Source organism: Procambarus clarkii, chromosome 13 (assembly GCF_040958095.1).
Source record: "Procambarus clarkii isolate CNS0578487 chromosome 13, FALCON_Pclarkii_2.0, whole genome shotgun sequence".
Taxonomy (NCBI): Eukaryota; Metazoa; Arthropoda; class Malacostraca; order Decapoda; family Cambaridae; genus Procambarus; species Procambarus clarkii.
In genome coordinates this window covers 19,777,809-19,799,170 of record NC_091162.1, presented here as the reverse complement: position 1 = coordinate 19,799,170, position 21,362 = coordinate 19,777,809, and the positions used below count along the sequence as shown (strand labels likewise).

Below are 21,362 nucleotides of genomic sequence, written 5' to 3'. Positions count from 1 at the left end.
GTGTGTTCCACAGAAGGGATGTGGCTGGTCTGTGTGTGTGTTCCACAGAAGGGATGTGGCTGGTCTGTGTGTGTGTTCCACAGAAGGGATGTGGCTGGTCTGTGTGTGTGTTCCACAGAAGGGATGTGTCTGGTCTGTGTGTGTGTTCCACAGAAGGGATGTGGCTGGTCTGTGTGTGTGTTCCACAGAAGGGATGTGGCTGGTCTGAGTGTGTGTTCCACAGAAGGGATGTGGCTGGTCTGTGTGTGTGTTCCACAGAAGGGATGTGGCTGGTCTGTGTGTGTGTTCCACAGAAGGGATGTGGCTGGTCTGTGTGTGTGTTCCACAGAAGGGATGTGGCTGGTCTGTGTGTGTGTTCCACAGAAGGGATGTGGCTGGTCTGTGTGTGTGTTCCACAGAAGGGATGTGGCTGGTCTGAGTGTGTGTTCCACAGAAGGGATGTGGCTGGTCTGTGTGTGTGTTCCACAGAAGGGATGTGGCTGGTCTGTGTGTGTGTTCCACAGAAGGGATGTGGCTGGTCTGTGTGTGTGTTCCACAGAAGGGATGTGGCTGGTCTGTGTGTGTGTTCCACAGAAGGGATGTGGCTGGTCTGTGTGTGTGTTCCACAGAAGGGATGTGGCTGGTCTGTGTGTGTGTTCCACAGAAGGGATGTGGCTGGTCTGTGTGTGTGTTCCACAGAAGGGATGTGGCTGGTCTGTGTGTGTGTTCCACAGAAGGGATGTGGCTGGTCTGTGTGTGTGTTCCACAGAAGGGATGTGGCTGGTCTGTGTGTGTGTTCCACAGAAGGGATGTGGCTGGTCTGTGTGTGTGTTCCACAGAAGGGATGTGGCAAGTATGTGGAGCTCCACATAAATTGCACACAACAGCACAACATAAAGCAACACATCACAACATTGGACAACACTATACAACACAACACTGCAGATCACAACACAGGACATCACAACACTGGACATTACAACACATCACAACACTGGACATCACAACACTGGACATCACAACACAGGACATCACAACACTGGACATCACAACACTGCAGATCACAACACAGGACATCACAACACTGGACATTACAACACATCACAACACTGGACATCACAACACTGGACATCACAACACAGGACATCACAACACTGGACATCACAACACTGGACATCACAACTCTGCACATCACATCACTGCACATCACAACCCTGCACATCACAACACATCACAACACTGCACATCACAACACAGGACATCACAACCCTGGACATCACAACACAGGACATCACAACACTGGACATCACAACGCTGGACATCACAACACTGCACATCACAACACAGGACATCACAACCCTGGACATCACAACACAGGACATCACAACACTGGACATCACAACACTGGACATCACAACTCTGCACATCACATCACTGCACATCACAACCCTGCACATCACAACACTGCACATCACAACACTGCACATCACAACCCTGCACATCACAACCCTGCACATCACAACCCTGGACATCACAACAATGGACATCACAACTCTGCACATCACATCACTGCACATCACAACCCTGCACATCACAACACTGGACATCACAACACTGGACATCACAACACAGAACATCACAACACTAGACATCACAACACTGGACATCACAACACAGAACATCACAACACAAGACAACACAACACAGAACATCACAACACTAGACATCACAACACTAGACAACACAACACTGGACATCACAACACAGAACATCACAACACTAGACAACACAACACTGGACATCACAACACAGGACATCACAACCCTGGACATCACAACACTGGACATCACAACACTGCACATCACAACCCTGCACATCACAACCCTGGACATCACAACACAGAACATCACAACACTAGACATCACAACACTAGACAACACAACACTGGACATCACAACACAGAACATCACAACACTAGACAACACAACACTGGACATCACAACACTAGACATCACAACACTAGACAACACAACACTGGACATCACAACACTGGACATCACAACACTGGACATCACAACCCTGCACATCACAACACTGGACATCACAACCCTGCCCATCACAACCCTGCACATCACAACCCTGCCCATCACAACCCTGCACATCACAACACTGGACAACACATCACAACCCTGCACATCACAACACTGGACAACACATCACAACCCTGCACATCACAACACATCACAACCCTGCACATCACAACACATCACAACCCTGCACATCACAACACTGGACATCACAACACTGGACATCACAACACTAGACAACACAACACTGGACATCACAACACTGGACATCACAACACTGGACATCACAACCCTGCACATCACAACACATCACAACACATCACAACCCTGCACATCACAACACATCACAACCCTGCACATCACAACACATCACAACACTGGACATCACAACCCTGCACATCACAACACATCACAACACTGGACATCACAACCCTGCACATCACAACACATCACAACCCTGCACAACACAACACATCACAACCCTGCACAACACAACACATCACAACCCTGCACAACACAACACATCACAACCCTGCACAACACAACACATCACAACCCTGCACATCACAACACATCACAACCCTGCACAACACAACACATCACAACCCTGCACAACACAACACATCACAACCCTGCACATCACAACACATCACAACCCTGCACAACACAACACATCACAACACTGCACAACACAACACATCACAACCCTGCACATCACAACACATCACAACCCTGCACATCACAACACATCACAACACATCACAACCCTGCACAACACAACACATCACAACACTGGACATCACAACCCTGCACATCACAACACATCACAACCCTGCACAACACAACACATCACAACACTGGACATCACAACCCTGCACAACACAACACATCACAACCCTGCACAACACAACACATCACAACACATCACAACACAACACATCACAACACATCACAACCCTGCACATCACAACACATCACAACACACAAACCACGACCCATCGGCTCTTCGCTGGGTTGTGATCGACTTTTAATATAGTTACCAAGTGTTTTTTACCGTCAATTTTCTTGAGTGTTCAGAGGTAAGGGTGAAGAGGGGGGGGTGTAGTGGGGGTTGTGGAGGGTGTATGGGGTGTAAGGGGGAGGGAGGGGATGAGGGAGGGGGGGTGTAGTGGGGGTTGTGGAGGGTGTATGGGGTGTAAGGGGGAGGGAGGGGATGAGGGAGGGGGGGTGTAGTGGGGGTTGTGGAGGGTGTATGGGGTGTAAGGGGGAGGGAGGGGATGAGGGAGGGGGGTGTAGTGGGGGTTGTGGAGGGTGTATGGGGTGTAAGGGGGAGGGAGGGGATGAGGGAGGGGGGGTGTAGTGGGGGTTGTGGAGGGTGTATGGGGTGTAAGGGGGAGGGAGGGGATGAGGGAGGGGGGGTGTAGTGGGGGTTGTGGAGGGTGTATGGGGTGTAAGGGGGAGGGAGGGGATGAGGGAGGGGGGGTGTAGTGGGGGTTGTGGAGGGTGTATGGGGTGTAAGGGGGAGGGAGGGGATGAGGGAGGGGGGGTGTAGTGGGGGTTGTAGAGGGTGTATGGGGTGTAAGGGGGAGGGAGGGGATGAGGGAGGGGGGGTTGTAGTGGGGGTTGTGGAGGGTGTATGGGTTGTAAGGGGGAGGGAGGGGATGAGGGAGGGGGGGTGTAGTGGGGGTTGTAGAGGGTGTATGGGGTGTAAGGGGGAGGGAGGGGATGAGGGAGGGGGGGTGTAGTGGGGGTTGTAGAGGGTGTAAGGGGGAGGGAGGGGATGAGGGAGGGGGGGGTGTAGTGGGGGTTGTAGAGGGTGTATGGGGTGTAAGGGGGAGGGAGGGGATGAGGGAGGGGGGGTGTAGTGGGGGTTGTAGAGGGTGTATGGGGTGTAAGGGGGAGGGAGGGGATGAGGGAGGGGGGGTGTAGTGGGGGTTGTAGAGGGTGTAAGGGGGAGGGAGGGGATGAGGGAGGGGGGGGGTGTAGTGGGGGTTGTAGAGGGTGTATGGGGTGTAAGGGGGAGGGAGGGGATGAGGGAGGGGGGTGTAGTGGGGGTTGTAGAGGGTGTAAGGGGGAGGGAGGGGATGAGGGAGGGGGGGGTAGTGGGGGTTGTAGAGGGTGTATGGGGTGTAAGGTTGAGGGAGGGGATGAGGGAGGGGGGGTGTAGTGGGGGTTGTAGAGGGTGTAAGGGGGAGGGAGGGGATGAGGGAGGGGGGTGTAGTGGGGGTTGTAGAGGGTGTAAGGGGGAGGGAGGGGATGAGGGAGGGGGGGGTGTAGTGGGGGTTGTAGAGGGTGTATGGGGTGTAAGGGGGAGGGAGGGGGGGTGTAGTGGGGGTTGTAGAGGGTGTATGGGGTGAAACGGGGAGGGAGGGGATGAGGGAGGGGGGGGTGTAGTGGGGGTTGTAGAGGGTGTATGGGGTGTAAGGGGGAGGGAGGGGGGTGTAGTGGGGGTTGTAGAGGGTGTATGGGGTGTAAGGGGGAGGGAGGGGATGAGGGAGGGGGGGGGGTGTAGTGGGGGTTGTAGAGGGTGTATGGGGTGTAAGGGGGAGGGAGGGGATGAGGGAGGGGGGGTGTAGTGGGGGTTGTAGAGGGTGTATGGGGTGTAAGGGGGAGGGAGGGGATGAGGGAGGGGGGGGGTAGTGGGGGTTGTAGAGGGTGTATGGGGTGTAAGGGGGAGGGAGGGGATGAGGGAGGGGGGGGGTGTAGTGGGGGTTTGTAGAGGGTGTATGGGGTGTAAGGGGGAGGGAGGGGATGAGGGAGGGGGGGGTGTAGTGGGGGTTGTGGAGGGTGTATGGGGTGTAAGGGGGAGGGAGGGGATGAGGGAGGGGGGGGGGTGTAGTGGGGGGTTGTAGAGGGTGTATGGGGTGTAAGGGGGAGGGAGGGGATGAGGGAGGGGGTGTAGTGGGGGTTGTAGAGGGTGTATGGGGTGTAAGGGGGAGGGAGGGGATGAGGGAGGGGGGGGTGTAGTGGGGGTTGTGGAGGGTGTAAGGGGGAGGGAGGGGATGAGGGAGGGGGAGTGTAGTGGGGGTTGTGGAGGGTGTAAGGAAGAGGGAGGGGATGAGGGAGGGGGGGTGTAGTGGGGGTTGTGGAGGGTGTAAGGGGGAGGGAGGGGATGAGGGAAGGGGGGGCAGAGGAGAGGGAGGAAGGGTCGGGGGGAGAAGGGAGACGGAAGGTAATAGTGTAGAGGGAGAGACATGAAGTGTAAGCAATCTTGAGATGGTTATCTTGAGATGATTTCGGGGATTTAGTGTCCCCGCGGCCCGGTCCTCAACCAGGCCTCCACCCCCAGGAAGCAGCCCGTGACAGCTGACTAACACCCAGGTACCCATTTTACTGCTAGGTAACAGGGGCATAGGGTGAAAGAAACTCTGCCCATTGTTTCTCGCCGGCGCCCGGGATCGAACCCGGGACCACAGGATCACAAGTCCAGTGTGCTGTCCGCTCGGCCGACCGGCTCCCTGGAGCCACAAACTCTGTCCTATCAAAATAATAATAATAATAATAATAATAATAATAATAATAATAATAATAATAATAATAATAATAATAATAATAATAATAATAATAATAATAATGATAATTAGTTAACCGGAGACCAGCATAAATAATATTGCCACCAAAGCTCACCAAATTAGCTGTCACAAATGCTCAATTAACTCCTAATTTTGAATTCAAAAAAGCCAAATCATTTATTTATGTAAATAAAGGCCTAATTAGCCAGTAATTAGAAGCACACCATAGGTAATGTTTACATTGAAGTGTAAGTAAACACAACGCTATTTACCTGGATAATACAAGATAAACATTTAACAGTGACCTTCTCTCTCTTTTCAGTTGGTTTCGACCACTTCCAAGTTCTTCGAGCGATTGGGAAGGGCAGTTTCGGAAAGGTACGTTCAGTAGCGTCTGTGTTAACTACGTTTGTAGAGGGGGGGGAGGGGTGGGGGGGGGTACTTACCTATCACAGATTACCTATCAGAGTCTTTGGGAGGTGAGGTCTAGCTCTTTAGGCCCAACTTAATAGCCTTGTTGCACTTATTGTATTATAATTGATGTATCCTAATGTTCGCAATTGCTTCTCCATTCTGGCTTTATAGTTGTGGATGGAGGTGGTTTCTATGACTTGTTCTTTGAGTGCATTCCACTTGACCAACAGTACCGGGTACGAGTATTTCCTGGCATTCCTTCGACTCATTTGTGTTTTCATCTTCCACTTAAATCCTCTCGACCAACTTTCACTCAATTTATAGAGATTGTTGTTTGTCCCCCTTGTTTATTTCCTTATTATCTTGTATGTTGTGATCATATCTCCTCTGTTTCTTCTATTCTCTTGGGTTGTGAGATCTAGCTCCAATATTCTGTCCTCATAGCTTAACCCTCTTATCTCTGGCACCATTCTTGCCGAAAAGCTCTGAACTTCACCAGTTTTGTCGTTATGCTTCACAAGGTACGGATTCCATGCCCGTGCTGCATATTCCAGTATTGGTCTAACATATGCTGTGTAGATTGATTTAAAGGAGACCTGATTTAGGTTTCTAAATGATGTTCTAATGTTTGCCAGCGTCTCACATGCTGCCGATGTCATCCTGTTTGTGTGTGCCCCCCTGGTGTTAGTGTTGGAATTCTACCCACTCCCAAATCTCCCAAATCAATTACTGTAGCTGTCATTCCCTTATTGTGTAGATGTCTCCTGGTCGGAGGTAGATGGAGGCCTGGTCGACGACCGGGCCGCGGGGACGCTAAGCCCCGGAAGCACCTCAAGGTAACCTCAAGGTGGTCCTCTTGCTTCCCTTTCTCCTCATCATTACCTTACAAGTGTCGAGACTGTCACCCAGTGACAGGTGTAGTGACAACATGGAGTGTTGCTGTCACGCGTGTTATCAACACACAGCTCCAACAGCCAGCTGGTTGACGAGACACCCCGTGAAGTAAGGCAGGTCCTGGCCAAGACTGAACACTTTTGAGATTGAGATATATACAAGAGTTGTTACATTCTTGTACAGCCACTAGTACGCGTAGCGTTTCGGGCAGGTCCCTGGAATACGATCCCCGCCGCGAAGAATCGTTTTTTCATCCAAGTACACATTTTACTGTTGAGTTAAACAGAGGCTACAGTTAAGGAATTGCGCCCAGTAAATCCTCCCCGGCCAGGATACGAACCCATGATATAGCGCTCGCGGAACGCCAGGCGAGTGTCTTACCACTACACGACGGAGACACTCTAACTGATATACGTCGAAGAGGTCAATACAATGAAGGTGAACGATCATTCTACCTGTGATGGAACAGCCAGCACTCCATAAGTGGTTCCACGTCTTTAGAGCTCCTCTACAAGAACATCTTTATCAACGAACAAACCCACAAGGGCCATGACGAGGATTCGTACCTGCGTCCGGGAGCATCCCAGACACTGCCTTAATCGACTGAGCTACGACAGGGTCACGGCCCTTGTGGATTTGCTCATTTGATGCATCACGTTAGTGTGATCTCTGTGTGTGATCTTTATCAACGGCTCCACAAAACCGTAGAAAGTGTCCAGGAAGACATCAAAGACTCTTCGCGAAGGCTGTCAGACGATGCAGTTAACAGCTGAGCGAGAAGACTCACAAACCTGCTCATGAAAAAGGTTTGTATACTTGAGAAGATCAAGTATACACACCTTGAGAAGATCAAGTATACACACCTTGAGAAGATCATGTATACACACCTTGAGAAGATCATGTATACACACCTTGAGAAGATCAAGTATACACACCTTGAGACGATCAAGTATACACACCTTGAGAAGGTCAAGTATACACACCTTGAGAAGATCAAGTATACACACCTTGAGGAGGTTTGTATATAAACCTTCTCAAGGTGTATATACTTGACCTCACCAGTGATGGTCCCAATATACAAAAAGGGCGACAGACAAGAGGCACGGAACTACAGGCCAGTGTCCTTAACTTGTATACCATGCAAGGTGATGGAGAAGATCGTGAGAAAAAACCTGGTAACACATCTGGAGAGAAGGGACTTCGTGACAAATCGCCAACATGGGTTCAGGGAGGGTAAATCTTGCCTGACTGGCTTAATAGAATTCTACGGCCAGGTGACAAAGATTAAGCAAGAAAGAGAGGGCTGGGCGGATTGCATTTTTTGGACTGTCGGAAAGTCTTTGACACAATACCCCATAAGAGGCTGGGACATAAGCTGGAGAGACAGGCAGGTGTAGCTGGTAAGGTGCTCCAGTGGATAAGGGAGTACCTGAGCAATAGGAACCAGAGAGTTACAGTGAGGGGTGAGACCTCAGAGTGGCGTGAAGTCACCAGTGGAGTCCCACAGGGCTCTGTACTCAGTCCTATCCTGTTTCTGATATACGTAAATGATCTCCCGGAGGGTATAGACTCATTCCTCTCAATGTTTGCTGGCGACGCCAAAATTATGAGAAGGATTAAGACAGAGGAGGACAGCTTGAGGCTTCAAGAAGACCTGGACAAGCTGCAGGAATGATCGAACAAGTGGTTGTTAGAGTTTAACCCAAGCAAATGCAATGTAATGAAGATAGATGTAGGGAGCAGGAGACCAGATACAAGGTATCGTTTGGGAGATGAAATACTTCAAGAGTCAGAGAAAGAGAAAGACTTAGGGTTGATATCACGCCAGACCTGTTCCCTGAAGCTCATATCAAGAGGATAACATCAGCAGCATATGACAGGTTGGCTAACATAAGAACGGCCTTTAGAAACTTGTGTAAAGAATCTTTCAGAACTTTGTATACCACATATGTCAGACCAATCCTGGAGTATGCGGCCCCAGCATGGAGTCCATATCTAGTCAAGCATAAGACTAAACTGGAAAAGGTTCAAAGGTTTGCCACCAGACTAGTACCCGAACTGAAGGGTATGAGCTACGAGGGAATTAAACCTCACGTCACTGGGAGACAGAAGAGTTAGAGAGGACATGATCTCCACATGCAAGATTCTCAGAGGAATTGATAGGGTAGATAAAGACAGATTATTTACCACAAGGGGCACACGCACTATGGGACACATGTAGAAATTGAGTGCCCAAATGAGCCACAGAGACGTTAGAAAGATTTTTTTCAGTGTCAGAGTAGTAGACAAATGGAATGCATTAGGAAGTGATGTGGTGGAGGCTGACTCCATACACAGCTTCAAGTGTAGATATGACAAAGCCCAGTAGGCTCAGGAATCTATACACCTGTTGATTGACAGTTGAAAAGCGGGACCAAAGAGCCAGAGCTCAACCCCCGCAAGCACAACTAGGTGAGTAAAATTAGGTAAGTACAAGGCTCTATTCGAGATCACATCATTTCTTCAAACAACGAGACCATCACCAGAGATATCCTGACCAATACAACCAAAATGAAGAATACAATATAGAATAAGACTATAAGAGAGAGAGAGAGAGAGAGAGAGAGAGAGAGAGAGAGAGAGAGAGAGAGAGAGAGAGAGAGTATCTGTCTGTCTGTCCGGGTGCTAAGTCTAATAAAAGATATAGAGAGAAGATTAGAGTTAGCATCAGTGTTCTCACACTGTCTATCATTTTCAACAATACATGTCTACAAGAAGGTCTGCCACCTTATCCCCGACCAGTGCTGCGAGTGAATTAGTGAAAGAGATGCTAAGAGACTGTATTGGGATTTATAATCCCAAATTCACTGTAGGAGCCGGCCAGTGGGACAATCCTGCCAACACTTAACCGCGACCAATTTCTCCGAACAACTTCCAACAGTCCAAATGGGGATAACCCCGTAGGGAACTGTGCCACAGCATGGCTAGAGGCAGGTTTCTAGGGAGGACAAAACACGCCTCCTAGCTGTACAAGCTCCCCATGCCAAGGACTTCCTGTTGGCAGTCCTTAATTCCTCCTTGGGCACCCGCCTGGACCATCGGACCCTAAGTATTGGTGTTGCTCTGCGCCTTGCCGCCCCTATCTCCACCGAGCACCGGTGTATTTGCGGCCATGCACGGGCAGACCAATACGGCAGCCATGGTTTCATCTGTCGTAAGACACAGGGAAAGATTGCCAGACATGAAGCAGTCAATGACATCATCAAGAGAAGTTTGGCTTCAGCTGGGTGTCCAGCACAAAGGGAACCTCAGTTGTGCAGACCTGACAACAGTCACAAAGGCCCAGACGGAGTCACCCTGCAGCCGTGGAGGGAAGGTAAACAGGTCGTGTGGGACTACACCTGTGCATCTACATTGACTGATACCTATCTACCTTACAGCACAGCTGAGGGAGGCGGGGCAGCCACCTTCAGGGAGACCCAGACAACCAACAAGTACAGGGACCTAGAACGTTGTTACAGGTTCGTGCTTGTAGGCTGCGTCTGGTACAGCTCTCGTGTCAGACCAACAACGTGCGATTTGAACTACAGTAGGGGTACAGTAGGTTGTATACATATAAACAAACAGGGCTGTTAAGGAACACGCATTATAAACATTTTATGTCATAATGAAAGTTAACTTTATCCATGTCTTCGCAAGTGCTGTCGAGGTTTCGGAACATTCAACAATGAAACCGGGTAGGCTGGCCTGTTGTAATGAATTACTTAGTGCACCAAGTATACATACATGAACAAGAATAAGGCAGGTTGATTTGAAGCCTCACCCCTCACTTTGTTACGGTAATAGTGTGGAGTACCAGACGCATATACCAGCGTATGTACATCAGTACATAATCCTGGTGTACTATACCTGTCTTGTACTAATCCTAAGCTGTAGCGCAATTTTCATGAAGTCTGAAATGAAATCGCGAGTTTATTTTCCGTAGAGTTTCCGCCACATCTTCATGGTTCACTCGGAAATAATAAACCCAATTCATTCAGGTTGCACTGATGAAAATAGCGAGTAGTTAAGAGGGGGCAGGGGGAAGATGAGGGGAGAAGGGGTGGCAGAAGGGGAAGAGGGGGAGAGGGGAGGGGAGGAAAGAGCGGAGTGGGCAAGGGAAGTGGGGGGGAGAAGAGACACAGACCCGGACACCACCGGGTCCCCTTTTATATACAGATATAGATGTAAATGAACATGACTTATTGGAGGCTGGAGGCTAAACAGGGAGGAAAGTGAGGGGAAAGAAGGGAGATGGGGACGAGGGGGTGGGTGAGGAGGAAGAGGGAAATAGGGTGGGAGAGAAGAAGGGTAGAGAGGGAGAGGGGCACATGCTGAGAGGGAGAATGTGGGGAAAAAGAGAGAGAGAGCGAGAGAGAGACAGAGAAATTGGTACAATAACCAAAAGCTCATTTATAATGATATAAGTTAGATTGGTCTGAAAGTTGCCGAGGTCTGAAATGAGAAAATACGGGGCAGAGAGAGAGAGAGAGAGAGAGAGAGAGAGAGAGAGAGAGAGAGAGAGAGAGAGAGAGAGAGAGAGAGAGAGAGAGAGAGAGAGAGAGAGAGAGAGAGAGAGAGAGAGAGAAAAAAAGAGAAAAAAGAGAGAAAGAAACAATGAATTACTGAATAACCCCCCTCCCCCCCTCCCAAGGACACCCCTCCTCTATCCCTCCCCCCCAAAAAAAAACCCACACCCCCACCCCAAGCAGGCAAGGGTGCTTTGTTCCCTCAAACCAGATATATTGATATTGTCGCCATTGTTTACATCCGGCTTGAGCCCGACACACACATATGAACTGGCAGCCCTATTGGTTCAAAGGCCGGCTCTAATATAGGCTTATTGGACGACCCGCTGTCTCTCTGTCACGTACCGGGCTGGCTTGGTGCAGGCCGGATGGTGCACAATGGTAAAGTGGTACAATGGTACAGTGGTACAGTGGTACAGTGGTACATTATTGCAACTGTAGTTTATGAGCAGACTCAGAGGCCCAAAAGAAGGCACTAGCAAAATAACTCCAAAAACCAGTCTCCACACTCCCCAACTCTCTCCCACACTCTCCCACACTCTCCCACACTCCCCCACACTCCCCCACACTCTCCCACACTCCCCCACACTCTCCCACACTCCCCCTCACTCTCCCACACTCTCCCACACTCCCCCACACTCCCCCACACTCTCCCACACTCTCCCACACTCTCCCACACTCCCCCACACTCTCCCACACTCCCCCACAGACCGATCAACAACTTACTTAACACTTCTCAAGATTACTTCTAGGTACTTTAAATCTAAGCGCCGCCTCCAACATATCCACCAATCCCGAGAGTTCCGCTGACAACATGCCAGCCAATCACGTCACCTCCCGCCCCTCAACAAGCCACCCAATCACGACGCCTCATCAGTCAGTCTGGAGGTGGGCGTTCTTCAGCTGGGTTCTTGGGCACTGTGGTCCGGTGCCCAGACCGAGGCTTGGGCACTGTGGTCCGGTGCCCAGACCGAGGCTTGGGCACTGTGGACCGGTGCCCAGACCGAGGCTTGGGCACTGTGGTCCGGTGCCCAGACCGAGGCTTGGGCACTGTGGTCCGGTGCCCAGACTGAGGCTTGGGCACTGTGGTCCGGTGCCCAGACTGAGGCTTGGGCACTGTGGTCCGGTGCCCAGACCGAGGCTTGGGCACTGTGGTCCGGTGGCCAGACTGAGGCTTGGGCACTGTGGTCCGGTGCCCAGACCGAGGCTTGGGCACTGTGGTCCGGTGCCCAGACTGAGGCTTGGGCACTGTGGTCCGGTGCCCAGACCGAGGCTTGGGCACTGTGGTCCGGTGCCCAGACCGAGGCTTGGGCACTGTGGTCCGGTGCCCAGACCGAGGCTTGGGCACTGTGGTCCGGTGCCCAGACCGAGGCTTGGGCACTGTGGACCGGTGCCCAGACCGAGGCTATTCCCATCAAGGCCATGACCTGGTCCTTGAGGGCTGGCCCTTGAGGGATGGTCCTTGAGGCCTGGCCCTTGAGGGCTGGCACTCCAGGACTTCACAAATGAATTTACAACTTGAGGAGGAGAGAACTGGCCCGCCTGCCCGCCTCTCTATGCAACAAAGATAATTGAAGTATACCGGTATACTAATGGCCTAGGGGGGTGTACACTGGTATACTAGGGGCAGACAAGGTACAATGGTACACTAAGGAAATCTATCCTTAGTGTTATACTATTTCCACATATACATATATATATATATATATATATATATATATATATATATATATATTATTTCAATACTATTTCAACAATAATAATAAACAAAAGAAATCCAAAACAAAGAATAAAATTATATATTAGTGCAATAGAGCAGTGATATAACGGGGGGTATAATTACTCACAGAGGACAAGGAGACCGTGGCTTGTTGGGCAGTTGTTCTGAATTACACTTGGAGAGTTCCAGGGTTCGACGTTCGAATTGTTTGATTGAGTTAGAGGTCAGAGAGAGAGCGAGAGAGAGAGAGAGAGAGAGAGAGAGAGAGAGAGAGAGAGAGAGAGAGAGAGAGAGAGAGAGAGAGAGAGAGAGAGAGAGAGAGAGAGAGAGAGAGAGAGAGAGAGAGAGAGATAATACTAATAATAATAATAAAAAGCATTCATCTGGCTACAAGCACTGTGGGTCAATACTATTTCACAGCCCCAATATAGACTTATAGCACAGTATATAGTGACCACTGATCTGGGAATCCAGTCTAACCTAAAGTTAGACTCAGGACTGGATTTCCAACCACTCAAACTCGATCCAAACCTCTTCAGCACTCCAGACTAACACCCTCCCCCCAACCCCTGGACAGATGTAGATAGATAAGGTAGATAAGGTAGATAGATTCTCCTCCCCCACACCCCCTCTACCATTTGACATCATTTGGAATATCTCTCTCTCTCTCCTCTCTCTCTCTCTCTCTCTCTCTCTCTCTCTCTCTCTCTCTCTCTCTCTCTCTCTCTCTCTCTCTCTCTCTCTCTCTCTCTCTCTCTCTCTCTCTCTCTCTCTCTCTCAATCTCTCTCTCTCTCTCTCTCTTTCTCAAGGATAACTCATCAAATAAGAGGTACAATATGGGACTACAAAATAGATAGATTAGATAGATAGATAGATAGATATATAACGGAAATAGACCCTTTTTTAAAGCTTGCATGAACCTAAATAAGGAAAAGTGCCAAACTGGCTCTGGCGAGGGTTGACAGAGCAGACGGAGACCTCGTCAACAATTCCAACATTTTGTTGACGTTTGACATGTTGTGCAAAATGTTGCTCTGACAACTTCAATCACTGAAGCTGAAAAATATCCATGAAAAGGTTCTGCAACGGTTGGGGGTACCCGCCCCCCCCACACACACCTACCTTCCCCCCCGCCCCAAACCTACCTACCCCCCCTACACACCTACCTTCCCTCCTCCTCCCTAATACCCCCCATCATCCCTCTACATCCCTCTCTTACACTCCCTACCCTTCCCTCCCCACACACACCCGTAGTGACACTCTGTCTCTCTCTCTCTCTCCCTCTCCCACAGGTGTGTACCTACACTCCATCAACCCCCCACACACCAGCACTGACCCCTCTCTCTCTCCCCCTACAGGTGTGTACCTACACTCCATCACCCCCCCACACACCAGCACTGACCCCTCTCTCTCTCCCCCTACAGGTGTGTACCTACACTCCATCACCCCCCCACACACCAGCACTGACCCCTCTCTCTCTCCCCCTACAGGTGTGTACCTACACTCCATCACCCTCCCACACACCAGCACTGACCCCTCTCTCTCTCCCCCTACAGGTGTGTACCTACACTCCATCACCCCCCCCCCCACACACCAGCACTGACCCCTCTCTCTCTCCCCCTACAGGTGTGTACCTACACTCCATCACCCCCCCACACACCAGCACTGACCCCTCTCTCTCTCCCCCTACAGGTGTGTACCTACACTCCATCACCCTCCCACACACCAGCACTGACCCCTCTCTCTCTCTCCCCCACAGGTGTGTACCCACACCCCCCCACACACCAGCACTGACCCCCTCTCTCTCTCTCTCCCCTACAGGTGTGCATCGTGCAGAAGCAGGACACCAAGCAGATGTTCGCGATGAAATACATGAACAAGAGCCAGTGTGAGGCGCGAGACGCTCTCAGCAACGTCTTCAGGGAGATAGAGATCTTGGCGTCGCTCAAGCATCCCTTCCTCGTCAACCTGTGGTTCAGCTTCCAAGGTGGGGTGGGGTGGGGGGTGGGGGGGAGGAGAGGGGTGGGGGGGGGAGGAGGGAGGGGGGTGGGGGAGGGAATTATCAGGGAAAAACCGCCAAGCAAATACGACTATATAGCACTGGGAAGGGGGTCAGGATAAGGATTAGGGATGGGACGGCGGGAAAGGAATGGTGCCCAACCATTTGCCCGGTCGGGGATTGAACGCCGACCTGCATGAAGCGTTAAGGGGGGGTTGGGGAAGTTAATAATGCAAAAGCTATTCAGAAGAGTCAGGACAGAGACACCGACTCTCGACACACTCTAAAACTAGTCTCAAAATGGTTGCTAGAGTTTAACCCAGCCAAATGCAAAGTTATGAGTACCGGAGCAGGAGTGGGAAGACCAGCACAGCAGTATAGGATGAAGGGAAGACAGATTCTTCAAATCACAGGAAAAAGGTTATCATGTATAACCAAACTCAATTACGGGCTCACCATAGCCCGTGCTACATGGACACCTCGTCCTGAGTAGCTAAATCTTTAACAACAACAACAGATTCTACAATCAGAAGAGGAGAAACAGCTGGGAGTGGACATAACCCCAAATGTGACGCCAGAAGCCCCACAGCAACAGAATAACAACAGCTGTGAATGGCATCCTGGCCAACATCTGTGTATCCTTCAGTGGGATCGAACTGTAGGAGGTGAGGCTCGAGGCACGTGGAGGAGGATACCCGCCAAACACACAGCGAAACTACGACGTTGGTACAACGTTCGAACAAGTTTTAACCCCTCCTAACCAATTATAACAACCAATATAGCAAGTTGTAACAACGTTCTAATACGTCATAAACACGTTAAGCCAAGATGTAACAACTTTATTACAAGTTATAACAAGCGGAAAATTGAGACAGTTTCGGTTTGTGTTTCTAGGGTAGGAGGAGGCAACAGCCGCACTGAACGAGGCCCTTCCAAAAGTCTCCACCTCTCCACCTTCCACCAATGAACCACCTTAGTTATGGCCAGCAAGTCACGTGGTCGCTGCGTATAAGGGAGAAGACAACAGCTTCTGCAGACATTCATCTTCTGCAAGGTCATGCAAGGTCCTGCAAGGTCCTGCAAAGTCATGCAAGGTCATGCAAGGTCATGTAAGGTCATGCAAGGTCATGCAAGGTCCTGCAAAGTCATGCAAGGTCATGCAAGGTCATGTAAGGTCATGCAAGGTCATGCAAGGTCCTGCAAGGTCCTGCAAGGTCTTGCAAGGTCCTGCACGGTCCTGCACGGTCCTGCAAGGTCATGCAAGGTCCTGCAAGGTCCTGCACGGTCCTGCAAGGTCATGCAAGGTTCTGCAAGGTCCTGCACGGTCCTGCAAGGTCCTGCAAGGTCCTGCAAGGTCCTGCAAGGTCATGCAAGGTCCTGCAAGGTCCTGCAAGGTCATGCAAGGTCCTGCAAGGTCTTGCAAGGTCCTGCAAGGTCCTGCAAGGTCCTGCAAGGTCCTGCAAGGTCCTGCAAGGTCATGCAAGGTCCTGCAAGGTCCTGCAAGGTCCTGCAAGGTCCTGCAAGGTCCTGCAAGGTCCTGCCAGGTCTTGCAAGGTCCTGCAAGGTCCTGCAAGGTCCTGCAAGGTCCTGCAAGGTCCTGCAAGGTCCTGCAAGGTCATGCAAGGTCCTGCAAGGTCCTGCAAGGTCCTGCAAGGTCTTGCAAGGTCATGCAAGGTCATGTAAGGTCCTGCAAGGTCCTGCAAGGTCCAGCAAGGTCATGCAAGGTCATGCAAGGTCATGTAAGGTCCTGCAAGGTCCTGCAAGGTCCTGCAAGGTCATGTAAGGTCCTGCAAGGTCCTGCAAGGTCATGCAAGGTCATGCAAGGTCATGTAAGGTCATGCAATGTCCTGCAAGGTCCTGCAAGGTCATGCAAGGTCATGTAAGGTCATGCAAGGTCCTGCAAGGTCATGCAAGGTCATGCAAGGTCATGTAAGGTCCTGCAAGGTCCTGCAAGGTTCTGCAAGGTCATGCAAGGTCATGCAAGGTCATGCAAGGTCCTGCAAGGTCCTGCAAGGTCCTGCAAGGTCTTGCAAGGTCCTGCACGGTCCTGCAAGGTCATGTAAGGTCCTGCAAGGTCATGCAAGGTCCTGCAAGGTCCTGCAAGGTCCAGCAAGGTCCTGCAAGGTCATGCAAGGTCATGCAAGGTCCTGCAAGGTCCTGCAAGGTCCTGCACGGTCCTGCAAGGTCATGCAAGGTCATGCAAGGTCCTGCAAGGTCCTGCACGGTCCTGCAAGGTCCTGCAAGGTCTTGCAAGGTCCTGCACAATCCTGCAAGGTCATGTAAGGTCCTGCAAGGTCATGCAAGGTCATGTAAGGTCATGCAAGGTCCTGCAAGGTCCTGCAAGGTCATGCAAGGTCCTGCAAGGTCATGCAAGGTCCTGCAAGGTCCTGCAAGGTCATGTAAGGTCCTGCAAGGTCCTGCAAGGTCCTGCTAGGTCCAGCAAGGTCCTGCAAGGTCATGCAAGGTCCTGCAAGGTCCTGCAAGGTCATGTAAGGTCATGTAAGGTCCTGCAAGGTCATGCAAGGTCCTGCAAGGTCATGTAAGGTCCTGCAAGGTCATGCAAGGTCCTGCAAGGTCCTGCAAGGTCATGTAAGGTCCTGCAAGGTCCTGCTAGGTCCTGCAAGGTCCTGCTAGGTCCAGCAAGGTCCTGCAAGGTCTTGCAAGGTCCTGTAAGGTCCTGCTAGGTCCAGCAAGGTCCTGCTAGGTACTGCAAGGTCCTGCTAGGTCCAGCAAGGTCCTGCAAGGTCCAGCAAGGTCCATCAAGGTCCAGCAAGGTCCTCAACAGACTCCCCATGACGCGGCTCGTCGACCACTAAGACAATAAACCGGGCTGTATCTCTCGGTCCCCAACATTGATTCAGTTTGAGTCACGTCTAACAAATCAATTAGAGTTTTTAGAGCAAATGACAGCAATAAAATCAGAGGGAGAGAGAGAGAGAGAGAGAGAGAGAGAGAGAGAGAGAGAGAGAGAGAGAGAGAGAGAGAGAGAGAGAGAGAGAGAGAGAGAGAGAGAGAGGAAGGGTTGCCTGAGTTGTCCTTGATTACCAGAAAGCGTTTGATTCAGTCCCACACACAAGACTCCTATATAATCTTGGGATCAAAGCTGGGAATGTACCAGAGTGGGTGAGGGGATACCCATCGGGCAGGAAACTGAGGGTAATGGTGATAAAAGGGAGTAATCAAAGTAACGAGATATAACAAGTGGTATGTGGTATATACCACAGTTCGGTACTGGGCCACATTCAGCTGGATGACCTGACCGAGGAAGTCGGACTAATTCGGCAATTGTCAGAAAAATGGTTACTAGACTTCAACGTGGACAAATGCAGAGTAATGAGACCAGGAGGGGGAGAATTTAGACCACCTGGGCGGTGCTGGATGACAGCCACCTGGGGCACACGAGTACTGTCCTGGTATAAAGAGACCTTCAAAACCTCATATAAAACCTATGTAAGACCAATTTGAGCAAGATGCGACAAGACTGGTCCCAGAACTGAGGGGACTGTCACACCAAGAGTAAAGAAGGATGAGAGAATGCGGAGACATGATAACAACGTTAAAGATATAGATGGAAATTGACCTCGTGGACCAAGAGACGGTGTTGAGACTGACAAAGGGATATAGGCCCAGGGGACCACAGGAGGAAGCTGGAGACCCAGATGAGCTTAGAGTACCACCAGGGCACACTTAAGTAACTACAAGTAACACAAAGTAACTAAGTAACACTAAGAACGACCAGCAGGATGGCGTCGAAGTCTTAGCATTAACTGCACGCGATTCGAAAAGGCGGGGCTAAGGAGCTATAATGCTCGGCCCTGTAAGTACATATTCATAACTACATCTAGGTCAGTACAAATTTTATTTAAAAAAAAAGATAAAAAAAATTTTCCAAACAAAATAAAAAATAAAAATAAAATAGAAATTAGAAAAAAAGGAACTTCTGACCTCATTGTCATCCCTGTGGACGCTGTGGACGCCCAGGAGCACTGTGGACGCCCAGGAGCACTGTGGACGCCCAGGAGCACTGTGGACGCCCAGGAGCACTGTGGACACCCAGGAGCACTGTGGACGCCCAGGAGCACTGTGGACGCCCAGGAGCACTGTGGACGCCCAGGAGCACTGTGGACACCCAGGTGAACTGTGGACACCCAGGAGCACTGTGGACGCCCAGGTGAACTGTGGACACCCAGGAGCACTGTGGACACCCAGGAGCACTGTGGACGCCCAGGAGCACTGTGGACGCCCAGGAGCACTGTGGACACCCAGGAGCACTGTGGACGCCCAGGAGCACTGTGGACGCCCAGGAGCACTGTGGACACCCAGGAGCACTGTGGACGCCCAGGAGCACTGTGGACACCCAGGAGCACTGTGGACGCCCAGGAGCACTGTGGACGCCCAGGAGCACTGTGGACACCCAGGAGCACTATGGACGCCCAGGAGCACTGTGGACACCCAGGTGAACTGTGGACACCCAAGAGCACTATGGACGCCCAGGAGCACTGTGGACACCCAGGAGCACTGTGGACACCCAGGAGCACTGTGGACGCCCAGGAGCACTGTGGACACCCAGGTGAACTGTGGACACACAAGAGCACTATGGACGCCCAGGAGCACTGTGGACACCCAGGAGCACTGTGGACACCCAGGAGCACTGTGGACGCCCAGGAACACTGTGAACATCCAGGAGCACTGTGGACGCCCAGGAGCACTGTGGACACCCAGGAGCACTATGGACGCCCAGGAGCACTGTGGACGCCCAGGTGAACTGTGGACACCCAGGAGCACTATGGACGCCCAGGAGCACTGTGGACACCCAGGAGCACTGTGGACACCCAGGAGCACTGTGGACGCCCAGGAGCACTGTGGACACCCAGGTGAACTGTGGACACCCAGGAGCACTGTGGACACCCAGGAGCACTGTGGACACCCAGGAGCACTGTGGACACCCAGGAGCACTATGGATGCCCAGGAGCACTGTGGACACTCAGGAGCACTATAGACGCCCAGGAGCACTGTGGACACCCAGGAGCACTGTGGACGCCCAGGAGCACTGTGGACGCCCAGGAGCACTGTGGACGCCCAGTAGCCCTGTGGACGCCCAGGAGCACTGTGGACACCCAGGAGCACTGTGGACACCCAGGAGCACTGTGGACACCCAGGAGCACTGTGGACACCCAGGAGCACTATGGATGCCCAGGAGCACTGTGGACGCCCAGGTGAACTGTGGACGCCCAGGAGCACTGTGGACACCCAGGAGCACTGTGGACGCCCAGGAGCACTGTGGACACCCAGGAGCACTGTGGACGCCCAGGAGCACTGTGGACGCCCAGGAGCACTGTGGACGCCCAGGAGCACTGTGGACACCCAGGAGCACTGTGGACGCCCAGGAGCACTGTGGACGCCCAGGAGCACTGTGGACACCCAGGAGCACTGTGGACGCCCAGGAGCACTGTGGACGCCCAGGAGCACTGTGGACGCCCAGTAGCCCTGTGGACGCCCAGTAGCACTGTGGACGCCCAGGAGCACTGTGGACGCCCAGGAGCACTGTGGACGCCCAGTAGCCCTGTGGACGCCCAGGAGCACTGTGGACGCCCAGTAGCCCTGTGGACGCCCAGGAGCACCGTAGACACCAGGGAGCACCACGGACACCAGGGAGCACCACGGACACCAGGGAGCACCACGGACACCAGGGAGCACCACGGACACCAGGGGGCACCACGGACACCAGGGAGCACCACGGACACCAGGGAGCACCACGGACACCAGGCAGCACCACGGACACCAGGGAGCACCACGGACACCAGGGGGCACCACGGACACCAGGGAGCACCACGGACACCAGGGAGCACCACGGACACCAGGGAGCACCAGGGAGCACCACGGACACCAGGGAGCACCACGGACACCAGGGAGCACCACGGACACCAGGGAGCACCACGGACACCAGGGAGCACCACGGACACCAGGGAGCACCACGGACACCAGGGAGCACCACGGACACCAGGGAGCACCACGGACACCAAGGAGCACCACGGACACCAGGGAGCACCAGGGACACCAGGGAGCACCACGGACACCAGGGAGCACCACGGACACCAGGGAGCACCACGGACACCAGGGAGCACCAGGGACACCAGGGAGCACCACGGACACCAGGGAGCACCACGGACACTAGGGAGCACCACGGACACTAGGGGGCACCACGGACA

At 52.1% G+C, this 21,362-nt stretch overlaps 1 protein-coding gene across 1 annotated transcript in view; it reads left to right on the top strand.

The window, feature by feature from the left end:
* The window catches only part of LOC123757234 (uncharacterized), a gene marked incomplete in the record, with an annotated part of 84,243 nt that overhangs the window by 4,153 nt on the left and 58,728 nt on the right, over positions 1-21,362 (top strand). Inside the window, 2 exon segments of the mRNA XM_069323765.1 lie at positions 5,901-5,956; positions 14,976-15,141. Coding sequence (XP_069179866.1) covers positions 15,009-15,141 — 133 coding nt within the window.